Source organism: Neophocaena asiaeorientalis, unplaced genomic scaffold (genome assembly GCF_003031525.2).
Source record: "Neophocaena asiaeorientalis asiaeorientalis breed wild unplaced genomic scaffold, Neophocaena_asiaeorientalis_V1.1 scaffold187, whole genome shotgun sequence".
In the NCBI taxonomy this organism is placed as follows: Eukaryota; Metazoa; Chordata; class Mammalia; order Artiodactyla; family Phocoenidae; genus Neophocaena; species Neophocaena asiaeorientalis.
In genome coordinates, this window is record NW_020173109.1 from 1,246,422 (window position 1) to 1,265,223 (window position 18,802).

The window sequence follows — 18,802 nt, forward strand, 5'->3', positions numbered from 1 at the left end:
GTGAAGTTAATTTATTTGAGATGTTCTAATAAGGAAGATTTTTAGGTCTAAATCAGTTATATTACGCTTTTTAAATTGGAGTTTACAAGGCTCATACTTAAATAGTCCAAGTTCCCTTAAAAATTACAAATATCAAATAATTATTAAGAAAATCTTTTCAAGGTTTTAATAGAATCTTGCTACAAAAGGATAAAAAAAAAAAACCTATCTCAGGCCAATTCAAAGCTCCAACTCTTGGCAGGTCCTATTTTATGAAAAAGGAAAAATTAGATATTCCTTGTTAGACATAACAAAAGTAGTCAATTAATGATTATTAAACTTCTTGACTTGACACAAGACTATTTAAGGTCCTAAGTAAGCTTCCTCTTAAGGGTTACAATCTACTGACATTGCTCTTAATCTTATTAAAATTCACTATAAATAAGCTTAAAGAATTTTTTCAAAGTCAAGAATGCTAGTTTCTTCCCAGAAAGATGCATGATATAGAAGTTTCTGGACAAGATCACCTTTGGGACCTTTTTTTAATTTTTCTTTCAGTACCATATTCCTTCTTCACCCAAAAACATTAATACTAAGGCTTTGATTATCTTAAGCTGTTGATACTGAATTTACAAATTTTGGGGATTAGAAATTTTATGCCTTAAATAGGCACTTATTATGCAAAGAGATGAACATGCAGATGTTATCCTTGTTGGTGGTGCTCCTGGACCACTCTGGCCCCTATGCTCAGTCAAGTGCTCCACACCATTGATAGTGGGCTGGCCATGAATCTGTATCCTTGTATTCAAAGACAAATGTATTCCTGAATGCATTTTCCATTTTGCTTAAGACCGTGATGAGTCTCTGCATTTTTCTATATTTGTAAGATTAGATAATTCTTAAGTTTATGTTAAATAATAGGTTAAAATTTTGAATTTTTGAACAGGCTAAAAGGCTGTGTCTGGCTTGCATTAATAACTTATAAGGCCCTTCCACCCAAAGCAGGCAGAGTCTAGAAACAATCTCATTAACTCAGATAGACTTAGCAAATACAGAAAAAAGTCTTTGTTATCTGAAAAAAATTAAAATGAAAACAAGAGCAGAGCAGGGACACGGGTCATCTTCTTTACTACTTATTTAAAGATTTCACAAATTAGTAACAAAAAGTGGTTGAAATAGAATCTTTCCCCACCCTTCACCACTGCATGAGATTTATAGAGTAAATTATATATCATATATATATGATGATGTGATATATATATATGATATAGCATATCATTATGCTAATTATATAATAAATATATACTTGATTCTCTCCTGTGGATTTATTTATTCCCAATTAACCCATTTGTCATGGACTTCAAGACCTCTTCTCCCACCAAAAATATATTTTAAGAACTCTAAACCGACAGCTCCAAGTTTGCTAACAGGTTTCTGAAATCAGCAGGAAACTGTGTGAAGCCCCACCTCCCTCTCACCCTTAGCAGAAGTGATGCTCTAAGATGCATGCTTGGAGTTCACTTTAAGGAGATAGATCACATGACATTTGGTGGTGGAAAGACTGCACAGTGCTTGAGAGTACAGGCTTCAGTGACAGGAGGCATGGCTCCATCACTTCATACACGGACAAGTTATTTATACTCATCTTGTCTTACTATCTTCATCTATAAAACAGAAAATAATACATTAAAGCTACATCTCAGATGTGATCATGAGCACATGTTGAAGTTTCCTTTCAAAGGGAAAGACTTCAAGAAAGCCAAATCCACAATGCCCCAATCTTGGTGGAGATATTTTGTAGGAGACTAACCATGAATGTTTGGTTGAATGTGATTAGGTTAGTCACAAGGCTGGTTAAAGATCATTGCACTCTTTAACATCTGGTTAAAGGTAACAAGAGCTAGATGGATAAATTGAGTTTCCCAAACAGACTTTTTATCTCATTAAAACTTATCAAAAATTGTACACAGACTTATCAGGAATGCTTAAACATGTCTTCAAAGGAGCACTAAGTTGCATCATTTCAAAACCATCTCCAATTTGTAGAAAATTATCTCTGTAAGTACTTCAGAGATTGTACTTACAAGTAATGAAAAGAAATTGCATCATTTACTCTTAGCCTTAAAGGCCACTGAAGAGGATCGCATTCCTGGTGTCCATCTTACTTCTTCCCTCCTGCACCTGGGTTTCTGTCTCCTCTCTCTAAATTGCTTCTTGCCTGTGGTTGCACAGAAGGCTCCCTTTACGTGTCTCAGATTTCTTCACTTAAGAAAAGGTGAAGCTCTTTGTCTCCCCTCTACCCCACTAAGCTCTTATTGTGCTGCTCAGTGTCAGGCAGGTAATAGTAAAGGTGAGATGATAGGCTGTGGTTAGCTGAAGAGGCTTAGCTGAATGAGGACAGCTTCGGCTGGTTATCGCACCCCAGACATACGAAGTTTATTTATTTGTGCAATCAACAGCCACTTATTGAGTGCCAACTCTGTTTACTACGTTGCATACTCAGTGAACAAAATAGAAAACAACTTATACCCTTATGGAGATTACATTCCTTTGTGGGAAGACAGGTAACAAATCATAAACTTAATGAATAAGCAGAGTGTATATTGTGTTAGAAGACAGGAAGTGCTAAGGATGAAAAAGTAAGGGAGGCTGGGAAAGGGGATTGGAGGTGCTGAGTGAAGGAGAGTTGCAATTTTATTTTATAATTTTCTTTTAATTTAAGTATAGTTGATTTACAATGCTGTGTTAGTTGCAGGTGTACAGCAAAGTGACTCAGATATCTAGCTATCATCTATCTATCTATCTACCTATCTATACACATACACACTCATATATATATATATATATATATATATATATTCTTTTTCAGATTCTTTTTCCTTATAAAGTATTACAAAATATTGAGTATAGTTCCCTGTGCTATACAATGGGTCCTTGTTGGTTATCTATTTTATATATAATAGCGTGTATCTGTTAATCCCAAACTCCCAATTTATTGCTCCTCCCCACTTTCTCCTTTGGTAACCATAAGCTTGTGTTCTATATCTCTGGGTCTATTTCTGTTTTGTATGTAGGTTCATTTGTATTATTTTTTGAAATATTCCCACATATAAGTGATATCATATGATATTTGTCTTTCTCTGTCTGGCTTACTTCACTTAGTATGATAAGCTCCAGGTCCATCTTTGTTGCTGCAAATGACATTATTTTATTATTTTTTATGTCTGAGTAATATTCCATTGTGTTTATATACCACATCTTCTTTATCCATTCATCTGTCAATGAACATTTAGGTTGCTTCCATGTCTTGGCTATTGTTAATAGTGCTGCAATGAATCTGTTTTTTTTTTTGTTTGTTTTTTTTTTGGGGGGGTCTTTTTTTTGCAGTGAATAGTAGTACATATACCTTTTCGAATTATAGTTTTCTCCAGATAAATGTCCAGGAGTGGGATTGCAGGATCATGCAACTTTAAGTAGCATGACTGTGGCAGGCTTCCTTGAGAACACCGTTTTATCAGAGACAAGAAGGAGGTGAGGAGTGGGCCATGTAGACATGTGGGGGAGAGCAACCTGGGCAAAGAGAACTTCAGTGCAAAGACCCTGACAAAGCAGCATCCCTGGTGTGCTTTAAGGACAGCAAGGAGTACAGCATGGCTCGGGGAGATGTAGAAAAGGGAGAAGAGTAGGGATGAATTTGGAGAAGTGATGGGGGTACAGATCAGCAGGAACTGGTAGGTAGTTTAAAGATGTTGCTTTTACCTTGATTAAAACAGAAAGCCCTTGAAGGGTTTCAATCTGCCTTAGATGTTAATAGGATCTCTCTTGCTTTTGTGTTGGGGACATACTGAAGGGATCAGAGATGGAGGCTGGTAGACCAGTTGGCTGATGATCACAGTTGTTCAGGCAAGAGATGCTGGTGACTCAGACCAGAGTGGTAGCAGGAGGTGATGAGAAGTGGTCAGATGCAGAACAGATTCTAAAAGCAGAGCCAGAGACATGTACTCGTCCCTCAGATGAGGGCTTTGAGGGAAGACGGGGGGGGACTTGCAAGTGTTGGGGTCTGGAGAGTGGTAAGTATGGAGTTGCCCTCCGCTGATAGTGAAGGATGTGAGTAGAGAACTTGGGGGGCAGGAGGCGAAGTATGAGATCAGAAAGTCAGGTTTGGACATGCAGTTTGAAACATCTGACACCCAAGTGGAACTTTGAAGCAGGCAGCTGGATTTATGGGTCTGGAATTCAGGAGAGAAGACTAAACTTGAAATACAAATTTGGAAGTCACTGGCATGGAAAATCAGGAGATTTGCAATGACTGTTCTCAGTAATCTGATCTTCGTTTAAGAGAAGCTGAAAATTCATATTGATTCTTTGAAACTTTCTAAATTATAAACATACTGACTATATTTTCCAAAACTATGTTGATTCCCTCTGCTTTCTTAATGCTTTTCCCAGGGTTGGTCTGCTCCAGCTGGAAACTTGTGCTTGGCCTCAGTGAAAGCTAAGTTAGGGAAAGAACCACTCTGATCTTTCTCAAGGAAAACGGCAGGGGTCCCTTTGTTCTTCCTAATGCCCAGGGGGGCGAAGTGTATTTGGCAGAAAATATGCTTGCCAAGATGCTTGAAATTGGACTCTAGTCTTTGGAGTAAGTCAGTCTCTCAGTACTCTGTAAAATGCTCTCTTCTTTGAAGAAGCTTATCTAACTGTCTACCTTGCTGTGCATCTTTAAAGAGAAGCATTTTCTTTTCTTTCATATCTCCCTGCGAACAAGAAAGCACACCACCAAACAACTGTGAGCCAGAACCATATGCCACGGAAGGCTGGATTGGACCATTAATGAGGTCCATGGGCCACTCTGGGCAACTCTTCCGCCCACTTCATCTCTTACCTGGGTGGTCCACAGCTCCAACTAGCAATGAGCCTTTTCTTTTGGAAGAAGTTTTGATTTCGGGGAAAATTATACTTTCTCATGTAAAACTCGTATAACACTTGTGTCCCTGTTATATTTTTTTCTTTTCTCCTTCCATTCCTAATTCTTTTCTGCCTTTTCTTCCACTCTTTCGTTCATCTCCCTTCAAATTATGCACATCCTACTTTTAGAAAGACGCAAACAGCTTCTGATGCGTGTGCCCTGCTCTCCGAGTCCTTGCTGGCACACATCATCATGCTTCTTTGGGCTTCTGAAGACTATGACATCAACAGTTGTGTTTCCGCTGAAAGCTGTTTATTAAACGTCGTACACCACAAGAAGGCACATCTGATTCAGCTATATATGAAATATCATTAGGATTTTAGAAGGTAGTTGTTCAGCATGATTATCTCGTAGCAAATTGAATTCAGTGCCTTACACCTAAGATTGTCACTGTCCTCACACTTAATGAGTTCTATTCACTTGCGTAGTTCCACACTGGCCTCTTTCTGTGTTCATGTCTCAAGTGCTCAGTGTATACCAAGTAGAGAGAAAAAGAAACAAAACACCAGTTAAAATGAACTGATTGAAGAACACGGAAATTATACTCCTAAAACTGCCCTTTTTAAATAAGCCAGTTGGGGTTATACATCTTTTATTTTGAGTGTCTACTTTACAAATGAGTTTTTCTAATCACAGTGTGCATTGAACCAAAATGAACCAAGCTCAAAGGCAGCCCTGTAAGTATTCATTCAATTTTTTCTCGTTCTAGGAATATTAGATGTTTTTCTTTTCCCAGGTACTCTTTTTCCCTCTCAGAAATACATCATTTTTTTTGAGTGACCATAAACAAATGAATTTCTAGCCTACATATTTGTTGGTAAATTGAGTTTAGTAACACTGTAATACAAGGTCTGTGTGAGGCTTTTTAAGTATGTTCAAAGTACCCAGCTAGTTCTTATACTTTTCCACAAGATCTCTCCCCCTACACGCCCCACTTAGCTTGGCAATATTGAGTTTTAAAAATACTTTAAAATGTAAAATTGTAAGGAAAAATGTGTTTCTATTGCTGTTTGTATTTATAGGATGCTGATTTACAAAAAGTTAAGATTGTTAGTTGGAAATAAGAGAATCCCAACTCAAGCTAGCCTGATACATAGGGGGTTTTCCCAGAAAGATCTTGGGTTGTCTCACAGAATCTAAGCTAGATTAAAACAACCAGCCCTCAGAAAGTTCAGGGATGCAACCTAATCTTGGAAACAGCAGAGAACCGCCATACAAATATTGTCAGGAGTCTCTCCATCTGTCTTTTCTGCTGCGTTCTGGACCTCAGCATTTTTTTTCTCTCTCTCTTTTTCACTGCAGATAAGCTTTCTTCTCATGGCTGAAAACATGGCCAATGACAACTTCTGAGTTTTTATCTTATAGCTTCAGTCATCAAAAAAGGGGCTGATCTGAACTTTCTTGGTGCCAATACCAAAAGAACTATAGGATAACTACCTACTGACCTGGCTTTGCTCAGCTTTCCATCTTTAAAGCAATTAACTTTTTCTTGGTGGAGGGAGGGGAACAGTAATACCGTTGTTTGTCAATCATGGAATCTGACTCGTGTGTGTGTGTGTGTGTGTGTGTGTGTGTGTGTGTGTGTGTGTGTGTGTGTGTGTGTGTGTGTGTGTGTGTGTGTGTGTGTATGTGTGATTGGGGGAGGGGAGTGGGATGGGGTGGGATAGAGCAGCCATAGACATGTCATGTAAGAATTTGAGAGGTTCAGAGGGGAAAGATCTTGAGAAAAGTCCACTGTAGGAGAAGCAGTATTCAGAAACAAACAGTTCTGGATGCAAAAGAAGAAAAGGTGTGGAGGAGGGTGGGCCTTCACCGGCTCTCTATCAGGGCACACCCAGAGGCAGAGGTTCTTGCTTGGATTTTGCTCGTGAGGACACTTATGCTTCAAGTTTATCTAACTTCCCCACAGCACAAGGTTACTGGTGTCGGGGGGTGGGGGGTGGGGCAGAAACCTGTGGTTTATCTGAGTAACAAGCCTGTTTCTTTTCCACCAAGCTGGGTGGGGGAATCCAGAGGAAGGGTAGAATTTGGAGTAAGGAAGGGCTCATGTTTTGGTTTATTGATTGATTGGTTGGATTTTGTGATCATGTTCCAGAGCAAAATTACTGAGTCCCTTCCCCCCCTCCCTGATTTTTCTGTGTTTTTAAGCCTTAGCTGGACACCATGGTATCAAAAGGTTTTTCCCAAACAGAAGCCCTGTCAGCACAATAGTGTGTTTGCTGTGCTGAGCAGAAAATTTCTAATAGTATGTCTGGACATGTTCAGGAATATTAGTTTCTGGGCTTTGAAACAATCATTGCTGGAGGGTTTCCTACCTATGTAGGACACTTAGGGTAAATCATCTTACTTTTCCTTGCCTCACATTTTCGGAGGCTGCACAATGAACCCTTTTGTTGTATTATACCACTTCTGTGATTTCGCTGTTTATTCCCTGTCCCTGTTGAAATTCATGAGATTTTACTCTTCCCGTAAAGATTGTTTTCAAAAATTTCAGTGTTTAGCATTGCTTTTACTCTTAATCTTATTTGTTATACATATTGAGCACTTGCCTGGTTATTTTTTAGGAGAACAGTACCTGGAGTGTAGAGATTTTAAATCATGTATGTAAGAGATGAAGAGAATTACCTAAAGACACCATGTAGCAAATTGCTGATCTGGGATTTGTGCTCAGATATATATAACCCTGAAGTCTGTGATCTTTGTCGAGAAGAAATGAATGTTGCCTTCACTCCCCTTAGCCCAAGTGACACTTAACGTTTGTCCTTGTTATGCTTCATATCTTGAATTTTCACTTAATCCAGTCCCAGTGTTTTTTTTTTTTTTTGCGGTAAGCGGGCCTCTTACTGTTGTGGCCTCTCCTGTTGCGGAGCACAGGCTCCGAACGCACAGGCTCAGCGGCCATGGCTCACGGGCCTAGCCACTCGGCGGCATGTGGGATCCTCCCAGACCGGGGCACGAACCCGTGTCCCCTGCATCGGCAGGTGGACTCAACCACTGCGCCACCAGGGAAGACCCCCAGTCTGTTTTATTCCTTTTTGCTAACATCATTTGTAGTAGCTTTATGATAGCCCATTAATATTATGTACTACAACTTTCCTAAGAAATCTTCTCATGTTGGAAACTTACATGGATTCATCACGGCATCATTGTGAATAAGGATAATTAGCACACATAGTTTTATGTTTTGAAATACATCCTAAAGATAGAGCCATCTAAGGGTGATTTCTGGGTTAACTTATATGAATGTTTCAGAGAGTTTTTAAAGTGTATGGTGAAAATATTTTTCAGAATAGTCATACTGTTTTCATTATAAGTAGTAAAGGCCTCATTTTAAGGGTGTTATTGGCTCTGTTAATAACTATAGAATTTCCTAGTATGTTAACTGAACAGATACCATCTTTTCAAATTCATGGGGAGTTTAAAATAGACTCCTGGCCGTCACCCAAAAGAGAAGCAGGAGGATTATGACCTGTTATTTGTCCCTTTCCCCTTTCCTTTAAAAATGCAAAACCTTTTCAAAATGCAAAATTACATCTTTGTCTATTTTGTTCTACAGTAAGTGAAAAACCTTACAAATTCTGATCACTTCAAATTAACTTTAAGTCAATGAACATGTGCCCCAGTGTTGAAATGCTTTATTTAATTGCCTAAATCAGCCCTGAGCCTTTCTTTGCCCAGTAGTACCAGGTGGACCCACCTCTTGTGGTGAAACCATTGTCTTATGTTCACGTATTCAAGTCTCACTCAGGAATGGGAGTAGAGCAGACCGATTTCTACCATTAATTCATGTAGTCGGATATAAGACGTTTTTGTTTTTCCCCTTATTTCAACTGATTTGGTTTATTTTGTTTGATTTTGCTCCATCTCTCAAGGTGTTTGCCAAACTACTGTGAACATGGAGGAAGCTGCTTCCAGTCCTGGGTGACCTTCTACTGTAACTGCAGTGACACAGGTTACGTGGGCGCCACCTGCCATAACTGTGAGTAGACTCATGCCTACCCACAGTAGAATGGGCAAAAATCCACGAATATCAGGGATAATGTCAGGATATATTCAACATGGGGTGGGCACGTTTTAGTCATTCCTTCAGTGTGTTTCTTTTTTTTTTTTTTTAATTTTTGGCTACGTTCAGACTTCACTGCTGTGCACGGGCTTCCTCTAGTTGCTGCAAGTGTGGGCTTCTCTTTGTTGTGGTGCGGGGACTTCTCACTGCAGTGGCTTCTCTTGTTGCAGAGCACGGGCTCTAGGCGTGCAAGCTTCAGTAGTTGCAAAACACGGGCTCAATAGTTGTGGCTCTTGGGCTCAGTAGTTGCGGCTCACCAGCTCTAGAGTGCAGGCTCAGTAGTTGTGGCACATGGCCTTAGTTGCTCCACAGCATGTGGGATGTTCCTGGACCAGGGATCGAACCCATGTCCCCTGCATTGGCAGGCAGATTCTTAACCACTGTGCCACCAGAGAAGTCCCCAACGTGTGTTTCTTGAGAGCATACTCTATGCCAAACACTGTGGTGAGCATGGAGGATGCACAAATACAAAGCCATATCATCATGAAGCTCAAGGTCTCCCAGGAAGACAGACAGGAAATAGGATAAGTGTTGAGGTAGAGGAAAGACAAGGTGCTGTAGGCACACAAAGAGGAGCTCTGAAGTCAACTGCATTTTCTAGATGGGCTAAGTTAGGCTGTACAATAAAAAACCTGCATCTCGGTGGCGTAAGTAATGAGCAGTTGAGTCATGCCTGTGTTACCTGCATATCACAGGTCTGCAGGGAACCCTCTTCCAAAGGTGTTCTTGTTCTGGGAAGCTGACAGAGACTCCATCATCTGGAATGTTGCCCTGTCAGGGAGAGGGATGCACAAGGAAACATGTGTTTTTAAAAGCTTCTACCTGGAAGTTTCTTCTTGGATGCTTCTACCTGGAAGTGTCAAATGTTACTTCCACTCATGGAATCATTGGCCAAATAGAGTCCCATGAGCACCTAACTTCAAGGGGGTAGGAAGTGTCATCTTACCATGGTATCTGAGACAACAGAACCAGCATATTGGTGATAAGTACTGACAATGTCTGTGTGTCCATGTTGGGGAGGCTTCAGATAGAAGGTTTGAGCTGATCTCATGATAGGAATGTGGCAGACAAGGAAAAGAAAACAGGAAACTGAAACTGTAAGTAGTTTCACATGGTGGGAGAGTTCTGACAGTAAATGGTAAGAAAGGAAGCAGGAAGTGAGGAACCTGGAGCACACAGAGAATAAGGGGAGAGGAGGAAAAAGTAAAGGAAGAGCAGCAGTGCCACGATTTCCATAATTCGATAGTCGTGTCAGGGTCACCAAACAAAAAAAAACACATGACAAAATAGAGAAGGTTTGCTGTTTGGAGAATTGTATGTCAAACTGTGTGAAATGAACTGTAAGTTTAACTGACAAAGATGTAATTGGAAGGTGCTGGCTATAGTGGTAGGAGATTTCACAGAAAATGTGAACTTCAAAATTGACTTAGAAGGTAGAGGAGTGGGAGAAGGGGCTTCTAGAATAATGTAACAGCCAAGCCAAGGCTGGACCTATTCTGAGGACTTCAAGGAGACTATCACTCAGGGCCAGATCTCACCTGTTTTCCTTAAGTCCCTGCTGTTCCTGGCATGGCACTCAGAATGCAGAAAGGGAACGGTAGATGCCAGCTGGGCTAGAATCAGACTCTGATCCAGGATGAACAGCGCTGATGCTCTCATCCCTGCAGACCTCTCAGCCATTCTGTGGCCTCTTCTATGCCTTGTAATGTAACATTCACCAATGGTGACCACAGAGGAGGCCAAGCAAATCAGAGAAGAAATAGCCCATTGGCCATCATGAGATGACATTATTACTGTTAGCTGCCTGTAGAAGTGAAAAACACTGCCTGGCTTTATAATGATATAACTTACTTAAAATTTTCTATTTAGAGATTTGGAACAGTGAACAACAGACTGAGAGAGATTAGATTTAATTTTTAGCAAACTCTTATACTTGAACAAGGACAAAATTTTAACACGCTGGAGCTTGTTTTCTCACAGATCCTGTAAAGGAAAACTAACAAAATCTTGTGGACCATTTTAGGGCTAAAATTACAAGTTTTTATTTAAGATTCTCAATTAATACCAATCTATAATTTTTTTTATTAATTAATTAATTTTTGACTGTGTTGGGTCTTCGTTGCTGCAGGCGGGCTTTCTCTCATTGCAGCAAGCTGGGGCTACTCTTCATTGCATTGCACGGGCTTCTCACTGCAGTGGCTTCTCCTGTTGTGGAGCACAGGCTCTAGGCACATGGGCTTCAGTAGTTGTGGCATGCGGGCTCAGTAGTTGTGGCACACAGGCTTAGTTGCTCTGCGGCATGCGGAATCTTCCCGGACCAGGGCCCAAACCCATGTCCCCTGAATTGGCAGGCAGGTTCTTAACCACTGCACCACCAGGGAAGCCCCCCAATCTATAAGTGTTGAGTCCTGTTCCAGAACTATTATCCCTAAACAGCCAAGAACAACATATACTTGGACAGATACATTGTAGGACACATACAGGACTGTCCAGATTGTATGGACAATGCTCTTGTAAGAAGCTCAGAGGCAACCAGAGTGGCCATCAATTTAATAGTGAGATGAGAGAAACTTGAAGATTTAAGTCAAAACTATCCAAATACTGGCCAAATCATATGATAACATTCCTATGATTTGTAAATCTTATTCTGTTCACTTTCTCCTAAAGTAATTTAATAATATTTTGAGAAGTTCCTCTCTATGGATGCTCTCCTCCTTTAAATTTATCCATACATCATGCTAAAAATAGATTTCCAACTCTATAAAAAAGGCATGAACTTAAAAGTCGATGGATGTGAGGTGCTGATTTTTAAAGGAACACTGTCAAAGTTGATGAGCAGGAAACTTAACATACCAAGCCTTAAAAATCTCATTCTCTTTTTATCCCCCTGTCTGTGACATTACTCAGGGTTTATACCATGGGCTGAAACACTATTAAACCCCTCTGGGCACCCAGCCAGGACAGCTCAGAGGTGCTTGGGTGGCTGTGAGGTTTGGATGCCTATGCAATTCAAAAATTTGTCTCCCTTTAACTAATCCCTCTTCCTCCCCCCAATTGGGTGAGGGGCACTGTTTTGTGTCATACGTGTAAATTGAGTAAATCAAGTCGTGCTTTCCTGCCTTCAGAAAATCTGTGTCCCGAATGTAGGGCATCAGAAATGAGAGCTGCTAAAATACAGAAAACAGAACAGAGGATCCCCTCAGGTAAAAGCAAAACAAGCAAGTTTGCAAACATGCTAGTGTGGAAATGGCAATGCCCTTGGTGTGTTGGGCTGTAATTCCTTGAAACAGTCATGCACAATCAGAAGAGTCGATGCAAGAGCTTTAGATTTGTAAGACATTTATTAGGATACTTAAAACTCGTAATTTCTTGACTACTAGTCTTTTGTCTTTTCGTGCTCTTTAGGATTAGTTTGGTTTTTTTCATTCTCGGTGCATCCTAGTAAATGTGAACCAATAGGGCTAAGGACAGATATGATTCGCTTCTTTCTCTCTCGCTTTGTGGATAAGAGAGGGGTCTGGCTGAGGAGGAGGATATGACGAACTCTAAGGAATGGTACAATGGGAATTCCCAAAGTCCTTAAACATGGTAGGTTGCTGTTAAAAGTAGGTATGTCGGGGCTTCCCTGGCGGCGCAGTGGTTGAGAGTCTGCCTGCCGATGCGGGGGACGCGGGTTTGTGTCCCGGTCCGGGAGGACCCCACGTGCCGCGGAGCGGCTGGGCCCGTGAGCCATGGCCGCTGAGCCTGCGCGTTCGGAGCCTGTGCTCCGCAACGGGAGAGGCCACAACAGCGAGAGGCCCGCGTACCACACACACACAAAAAATAATAATAAAGTAGATATGTCATCATTGCATTTCAATTTTCTTTCCTCCTTACCTGATGACATATAAAGGACTTGGGTACACAAGTTATGTTACTTAGGTACACAAGTTATGTTACTTTTCAAACACGCTTGGTTCAAAGCCTCCTGCTTAACAAGATATGATGATTATGTGGGCAATTCCTCTCCAATCTGTGGCAGCTTCCCCACAGAAGAAGGAAATATGAGACCATCACTTATCCCATGAACTGACATTAAACATTATGTCTGTAAGTTGCTTCGCTCAGCAACTTTCTCCCCTAAGTTGTATCCTATTTGCCAGAGGGAAAGCTGAAGGTAAAATAATGTTTTCAGCCCAGATTAAGTCCTGGCAACCCACCCAGTGATCAGAGCCTTCTGATCACTAGAGCTGGTTATTGGTTTTCTAAAATGTGCAAGTTTAGAAGGTTGTGTAATTGAAGCCAAACTACTGAGTACTCAAGGTATATCTTGGCCATGGTATATTATGAATCCAAGTTAAGATTAAAAGGAAGAGGTTTTGTTATGGGAGCTTAATCATAGATTAGTCTACAACATAATGATAAAGTGAGGTGGGTATTATTATTCTCCCCATTTTATAGATGAGCACACTGAAGCCCAGAAGATTACGTATCCTCCTCAAGGTAACATATGAAGCAAATGAAGGAGCTGGGATTTAAATAGAGGGAATCTGGCTGTGATGCAAGATAAGCCCCATATCTTATTTCCTTTCTCAAATAACGAAGACATTTTGCAAACCTGTGTATATGAACTTAGTGATGGGACATTCATGACGTCTTTCATACTGCTTGAGACCCAGTAGGATATTGTGATACCAGATAGAAAATGCAGTTCTAGAAGACTGAGAGGTGAGAACGTTTTTGTGTTCTAGAATAATCATGAAATCATCCTGGAAGGAAGTAGGTTGAGTCAGCACTTGAAAGACAGCTCAAATTAAAATGGATAAAAAGACGAGGGAAGCCTATTGAAAACAGAGGTTGCCGAGAGCCAAGGTGTGATGGTAGAATATATATGCTGTGATTTGGGACAATGCAGATGTTTGCCTGACTCAAGAAAGGGAAAATAGCTCTTTTCATTCATTCCTGAAGCCCAAGTGGTATTCCCATAAAGCACTTTCCCCTAGGGGAAATCTGAGCTCACTTCCCTTTATTACCAAAGCTTTTCACCCGTTATTGCAGTATCTATAAATATGACTTTAATGACTGCATAATAAATAGTCTATTTAATAGCTTCTTGTTTTTTTTTTTTTTGCGGTACACAGGCCTCTCACCGCTGTGGCCTCGCCCGTTGCGGAGCACAGGCTCCGGATGCGTAGGCTCAGCGGCCATGGCTCACGGGCCCAGCCACTCCGCGGCACATGGGATCTTTCCGTACCGGGGCACGAACCCGTGTCCCCTGCATCGGCAGGCAGACTCTCAACCACTGCGCCACCAGGGAAGCCCTAGCTTCTTGTTTTTATTCAACCATTTTAATCTTTTTTTGGGTGGGGGATGAGGAACCCTGTGTTGTTTCCAAATATTTATTATTCTAACCAATACCACAGTGGACATCTTTGTGCTTAAATAAATTTTAACCCCATGTTCCATTGTTTTCTTGAACTGGGCATAGGAATGGCATATTTGATTCAAAGATTATGAATAATTTTAAGGATCTTGATTCATATTTCAACTAGCTTTCCTAAAGTCTTGCTACAGTTTATACTCTGATCGCTATTTTTTGAGATATCTTGTTTCACCTTCTAAGCCAGAATTATTTACTATATGTTATAAAACTATTTTACATGTTTTTACTAAAACATTTGCATACTTTTAAAATTAATTAGTTAACTAATTTTTGGCTGCGTTGGGTCTTCGTTGCTGCGTGTGGGCTTTCTCTAGTTGCGGTGAGCGGGGGCTACTCTTCCTTGCGGTGTGTGGGCTTCTTATTCCTGTGGCTTCTCTTGTTGTGGAGCATGGGCTCTAGGCGTGCGGGCTTCAGTAGTTGTGGCACACGGGTTTAGTTGCTCCGCGGCATGTGGGATCTTCCCAGACCAGGGCTCGAACCCATGTCCCCTGCATTGGCAGGTGGATTCTTAACCACCGTGCCACCAGGGAAGTCCCATAACACATTTGCATATTGATATGGAAATTATTATGGACCCTCATGATGAATTCCAGATGAAGAATAAGGTTTTATAGGTGAATTATGCAGTAGGAATAAGATTATCTCTACAGAACTGTATTTAATCATTCAACAAGTATGTACCTTTTGAAAGCACATCTGATGTCAGTAACCAGGCAACTGACTGACTGTCACCTTGCGCGGACTCGGTAAGGACCCAAGTACTTACTCCTCATTTTCCACATGTCTCCTCATGAGTGGGACTATCCTTGATCTCCTCAGTATCTATATCTGATCACATTCACATGGACCCTTTTCCGGGGTGTCTGCATTGTTTCTCAGCCTTTGCAAATCCCTTTTTACCATGTAGTCTCTCCAACATCCTAACAATGCCTTTCAGCTTACTTTTCAGCTTGGCAAGAAGATGTCTGCTTTCCTCCTCTCCCAAGCTTGACATAGTGCCTCCCCCATTGGGCGATGAATAGCCAGGTATTGATTGGGAGCATATCAAGTTGTCTGACGATCAGCCTCTAAGGTAGTCATCATAGAGGGATAACACTTTAGCTATTTTAGCAGTAGGTAAATGGTCCTCTCACTGCATGATATTTCATGGTTGAAATGAAAGGTTAGAGACGGTAGGGGATTCTGGTAATAAGAGGTTTATTTAAAAGCAGGACTCATATCTCTTTGCTCAGTTCAACTCATATCCTAATATTATTCTGTGGGTTTCTTATCAAGATCTAAAGAAAATTCATCTCCAGGGTTAACCCTGAATGCCATCAGCAGCTGTTCTAAGCTGTAACTAGCTACCTAAAGTAGAAGAAAAACAAAAACAGTAATGCATTTTTTTATCTTTTTATTTTATATTGGAGTACAGTTGATTAACAATGCTGTGTTAGTTTCGGGTGTACAACAAAGCGATTCAGTTATACATGTAGATGTATCTGTTCTTTTTCAAATTCTTTTCCCAATTAGGTTGTTACAGAATATTGAGAAGAGATCCCTGTGCTATACAGTAGGAATGAATTGTTGAATCCACACCCTGCTTCATTTTATGACACTAGCCTTTGGTGTCATCATTACCTTTATTCATGTTAACTCCCCCACTGAGACTCTAAACTCCTTTAGGGGAGGAACTGCGTCTTGCTTACATTTGTACTAACCATATCTAAAGAACTGGTGACATCCAGGGCATATCATGTAATTGGTGAGACAGACAGTTACGCAGAAAAAGATAACTCATTGTGCCATTAAATGGGGAATCTGTAAGGACAGGATGGTGTCTGAATCTTCTCTGTGTCCCCAACCTTTTGTCTAATCCCTGACACATCATAGGTATCTGCTGTTGGCTGTACACACGGATGGATAAATCAGATAGGAGCACAAAGTAATGTGGAGTTACTGCGATAAGGGCACTGTCCCTTTCTGGGGGAGGTGAGAAAGTTTTCACAATAATTGACATTTGAGCAGAGGCTTGATAGACGAGAAAGAACAAAAGACAGACACACATGAAGTGTCGTGCAGCAGGGAGTGCTATGAGCTGCTTAGCACAGCTGGAATCTAAGGTGAAATGGAGGAAAGGAGAGTCAGGATTTGCAGACAGAAGTGAAGATGGGTGATTCATTGAGAAGGAGCTTGTTTCTCTGTTGAGCACCTAGGAGCCAGCCACAGTTTCTTGGTTTTGTTCTAATGCTGAGAATTGACTTGCTAATATATATTTTGTTTTGTTTTTTTTATTTTGTAAGTTCTTTTTGGAACTCTTAACTGTGATCGTATCGTAGAACATGCACCGAAGTTGGAAGACAACTTCATGTTGGGTGCAAGGGTCCAAGTTGAGTATGTGTTGGGCGCAAGGGAGAGATACGATGCTATTTGCAATTATGTGAGCAGCAAATAATGACAGAGCAAGCTAGAAAGAAGGGACCTGACTTGAAAGGCATATCTAACATTGGATCAAACAGACTTGGAGACAAATCGAATACAGCAGAGAGAAGGATGGCTTGTAGCTTTGTAGCTTGGAAGACTTCATGAAAGAAGGATGTAGTGACTAAGTCCCCAGGTTGCTCTGGGCCTGACAGTTAAATCCAGGCTCTACAACTTACAAGATGTATAACTGAGGGTGAGTTATGTGAGTGCTGTGTGCTTTAATGTCCTCGTTTGTGATACGTGGCTAGTAATAGCAGCCACATAATGGAAATATCATGAGGATTAAATAAAAAAATTCCCATAAAGTATTTAGCCTTGTGCCTGGCAAATGCAAAGCCCCTGATCCATGTCAGCTACCATTTGAACAGATGGAAAACATGCAGACCGAGGCAAAGACTTAGCAGATGAAATCTTCAGTTCAGTTTGGGGCATGATATTTGCCTGGAGATATGTTACCTATGCAGAAGTACCTGGACATCCCAGAGTCAGGTCCCGGGGGAAAGAGCATAATCACTGGGTGTATAGTTGCTGAAGCCTTTTGAATAGTTGAAGTCAATCAGATATGGTGGGCCAAGGGTGGAAACTGCCAAGTAAAATATTTTAAGGGGCTCAAGAAGAGATACGATTGAGACACAACTAAGAAGGAAGTGTGAGGAAAGAAAAAGGAAGAGCGAAATAAAAATGGTAATGTAAAAGGCAGAAGAGTAGTGTTCTGAGAATAGATTATAAACAGAAATGTCCAAGCAATGTGCTCCAGGTTACTTCATCATTGTGCTTGGTCATAGGTGAATGGCTGGATATTTACATAAGAAGTTGGGGAAAAGCACAATAAGTGAAAGAAAGACAACGGTTTTCAAAAATTTATTTTTTAATTAATTAATTTGTTATTGAAGTATAATTGACTTATAATGTGTTAGTTTCAGGTTACAGCAAAATGATTCAGTTATATATAAATATATATTCTTTTTCAGATTTTTACCATTATAGATTATTAAAAGATAATGAGTATGGGTCCCTGTGCTGTATAGTAGGTCCATGTTGGTTATCTATTTTTTGTTTTTTGACTTATACCTATTTTTTTTTTTTTAACATCTTTATTGGAGTATAATTGCTTTACAATGGTGTGTTAGTTTCTGCTTTATAACAAAGTGAATCAGTTATACATATACATATGCTCCCATATCTCTTCCCTCTTGCGTCTCCCTCCCTCCCACCCTCCCTATCCCACCCCTCTAGATGGTCACAAAGCACCGAGCTGATCTCCCTGTGCTATGCAGCTGCTTCCCACTAGCTACCTTACATTTGGTAGTGTATATATGTCCATGCCACTCTCTCACTTTGTCACAGCTTATATAGAGTAGTGCGTATATGTTAATCCTAAACTCCTAATTTATCTCTCCCCACCACCTTTCCCCTTTGGTAACCATAAGTTTGTTTTCTATGTCTGTGGGTCTATTTCTGTTTTATATGTAAGTTCATTTGCATCATTTTTTATATTCTACATATAAATGATACCATATGATATTTGTCTTTGTCTGACTTACTTCACTTAGTATGATGATCTCTAGGTCCATCCATGTTGCTGCAAATGGCATTATTTCATTCTTTTTTATGGCTGAATAGTATTTCACTGTGTATATATTTACCACATGTTCTTTATCCATTCATCTGTTGATGGACACCTAGGTTGTTTCCATGTCTTGACTATTGTAAGTAGTGCTTCTATGAATATGCGGGTGCATATATCTTTTTGAGTTAGAGCTTTTCCAGATATGTGCCCAAGAGTGGGATTGCTGGATCATATGGCAACTCTATTTTTAGTTTTTTAAGGAACCTCCATACAGTTTTTCATAGTGGCTGTACCAATTTACATTCCCAGCAACTGTGTAGGAGGGTTCCCTTTTCAAGA

At 40.5% G+C, this 18,802-nt stretch overlaps 1 protein-coding gene across 1 annotated transcript in view; it reads left to right on the forward strand.

The window, feature by feature from the left end:
* The window catches only part of CNTNAP5 (contactin associated protein family member 5), an 852,083-nt gene that overhangs the window by 530,203 nt on the left and 303,078 nt on the right, over window positions 1-18,802 (forward strand). The window contains exon 11 of the mRNA XM_024743412.1: window positions 8,818-8,924. Coding sequence (XP_024599180.1) covers window positions 8,818-8,924 — 107 coding nt within the window. The remainder of the gene's footprint in view (window positions 1-8,817; window positions 8,925-18,802) is intronic.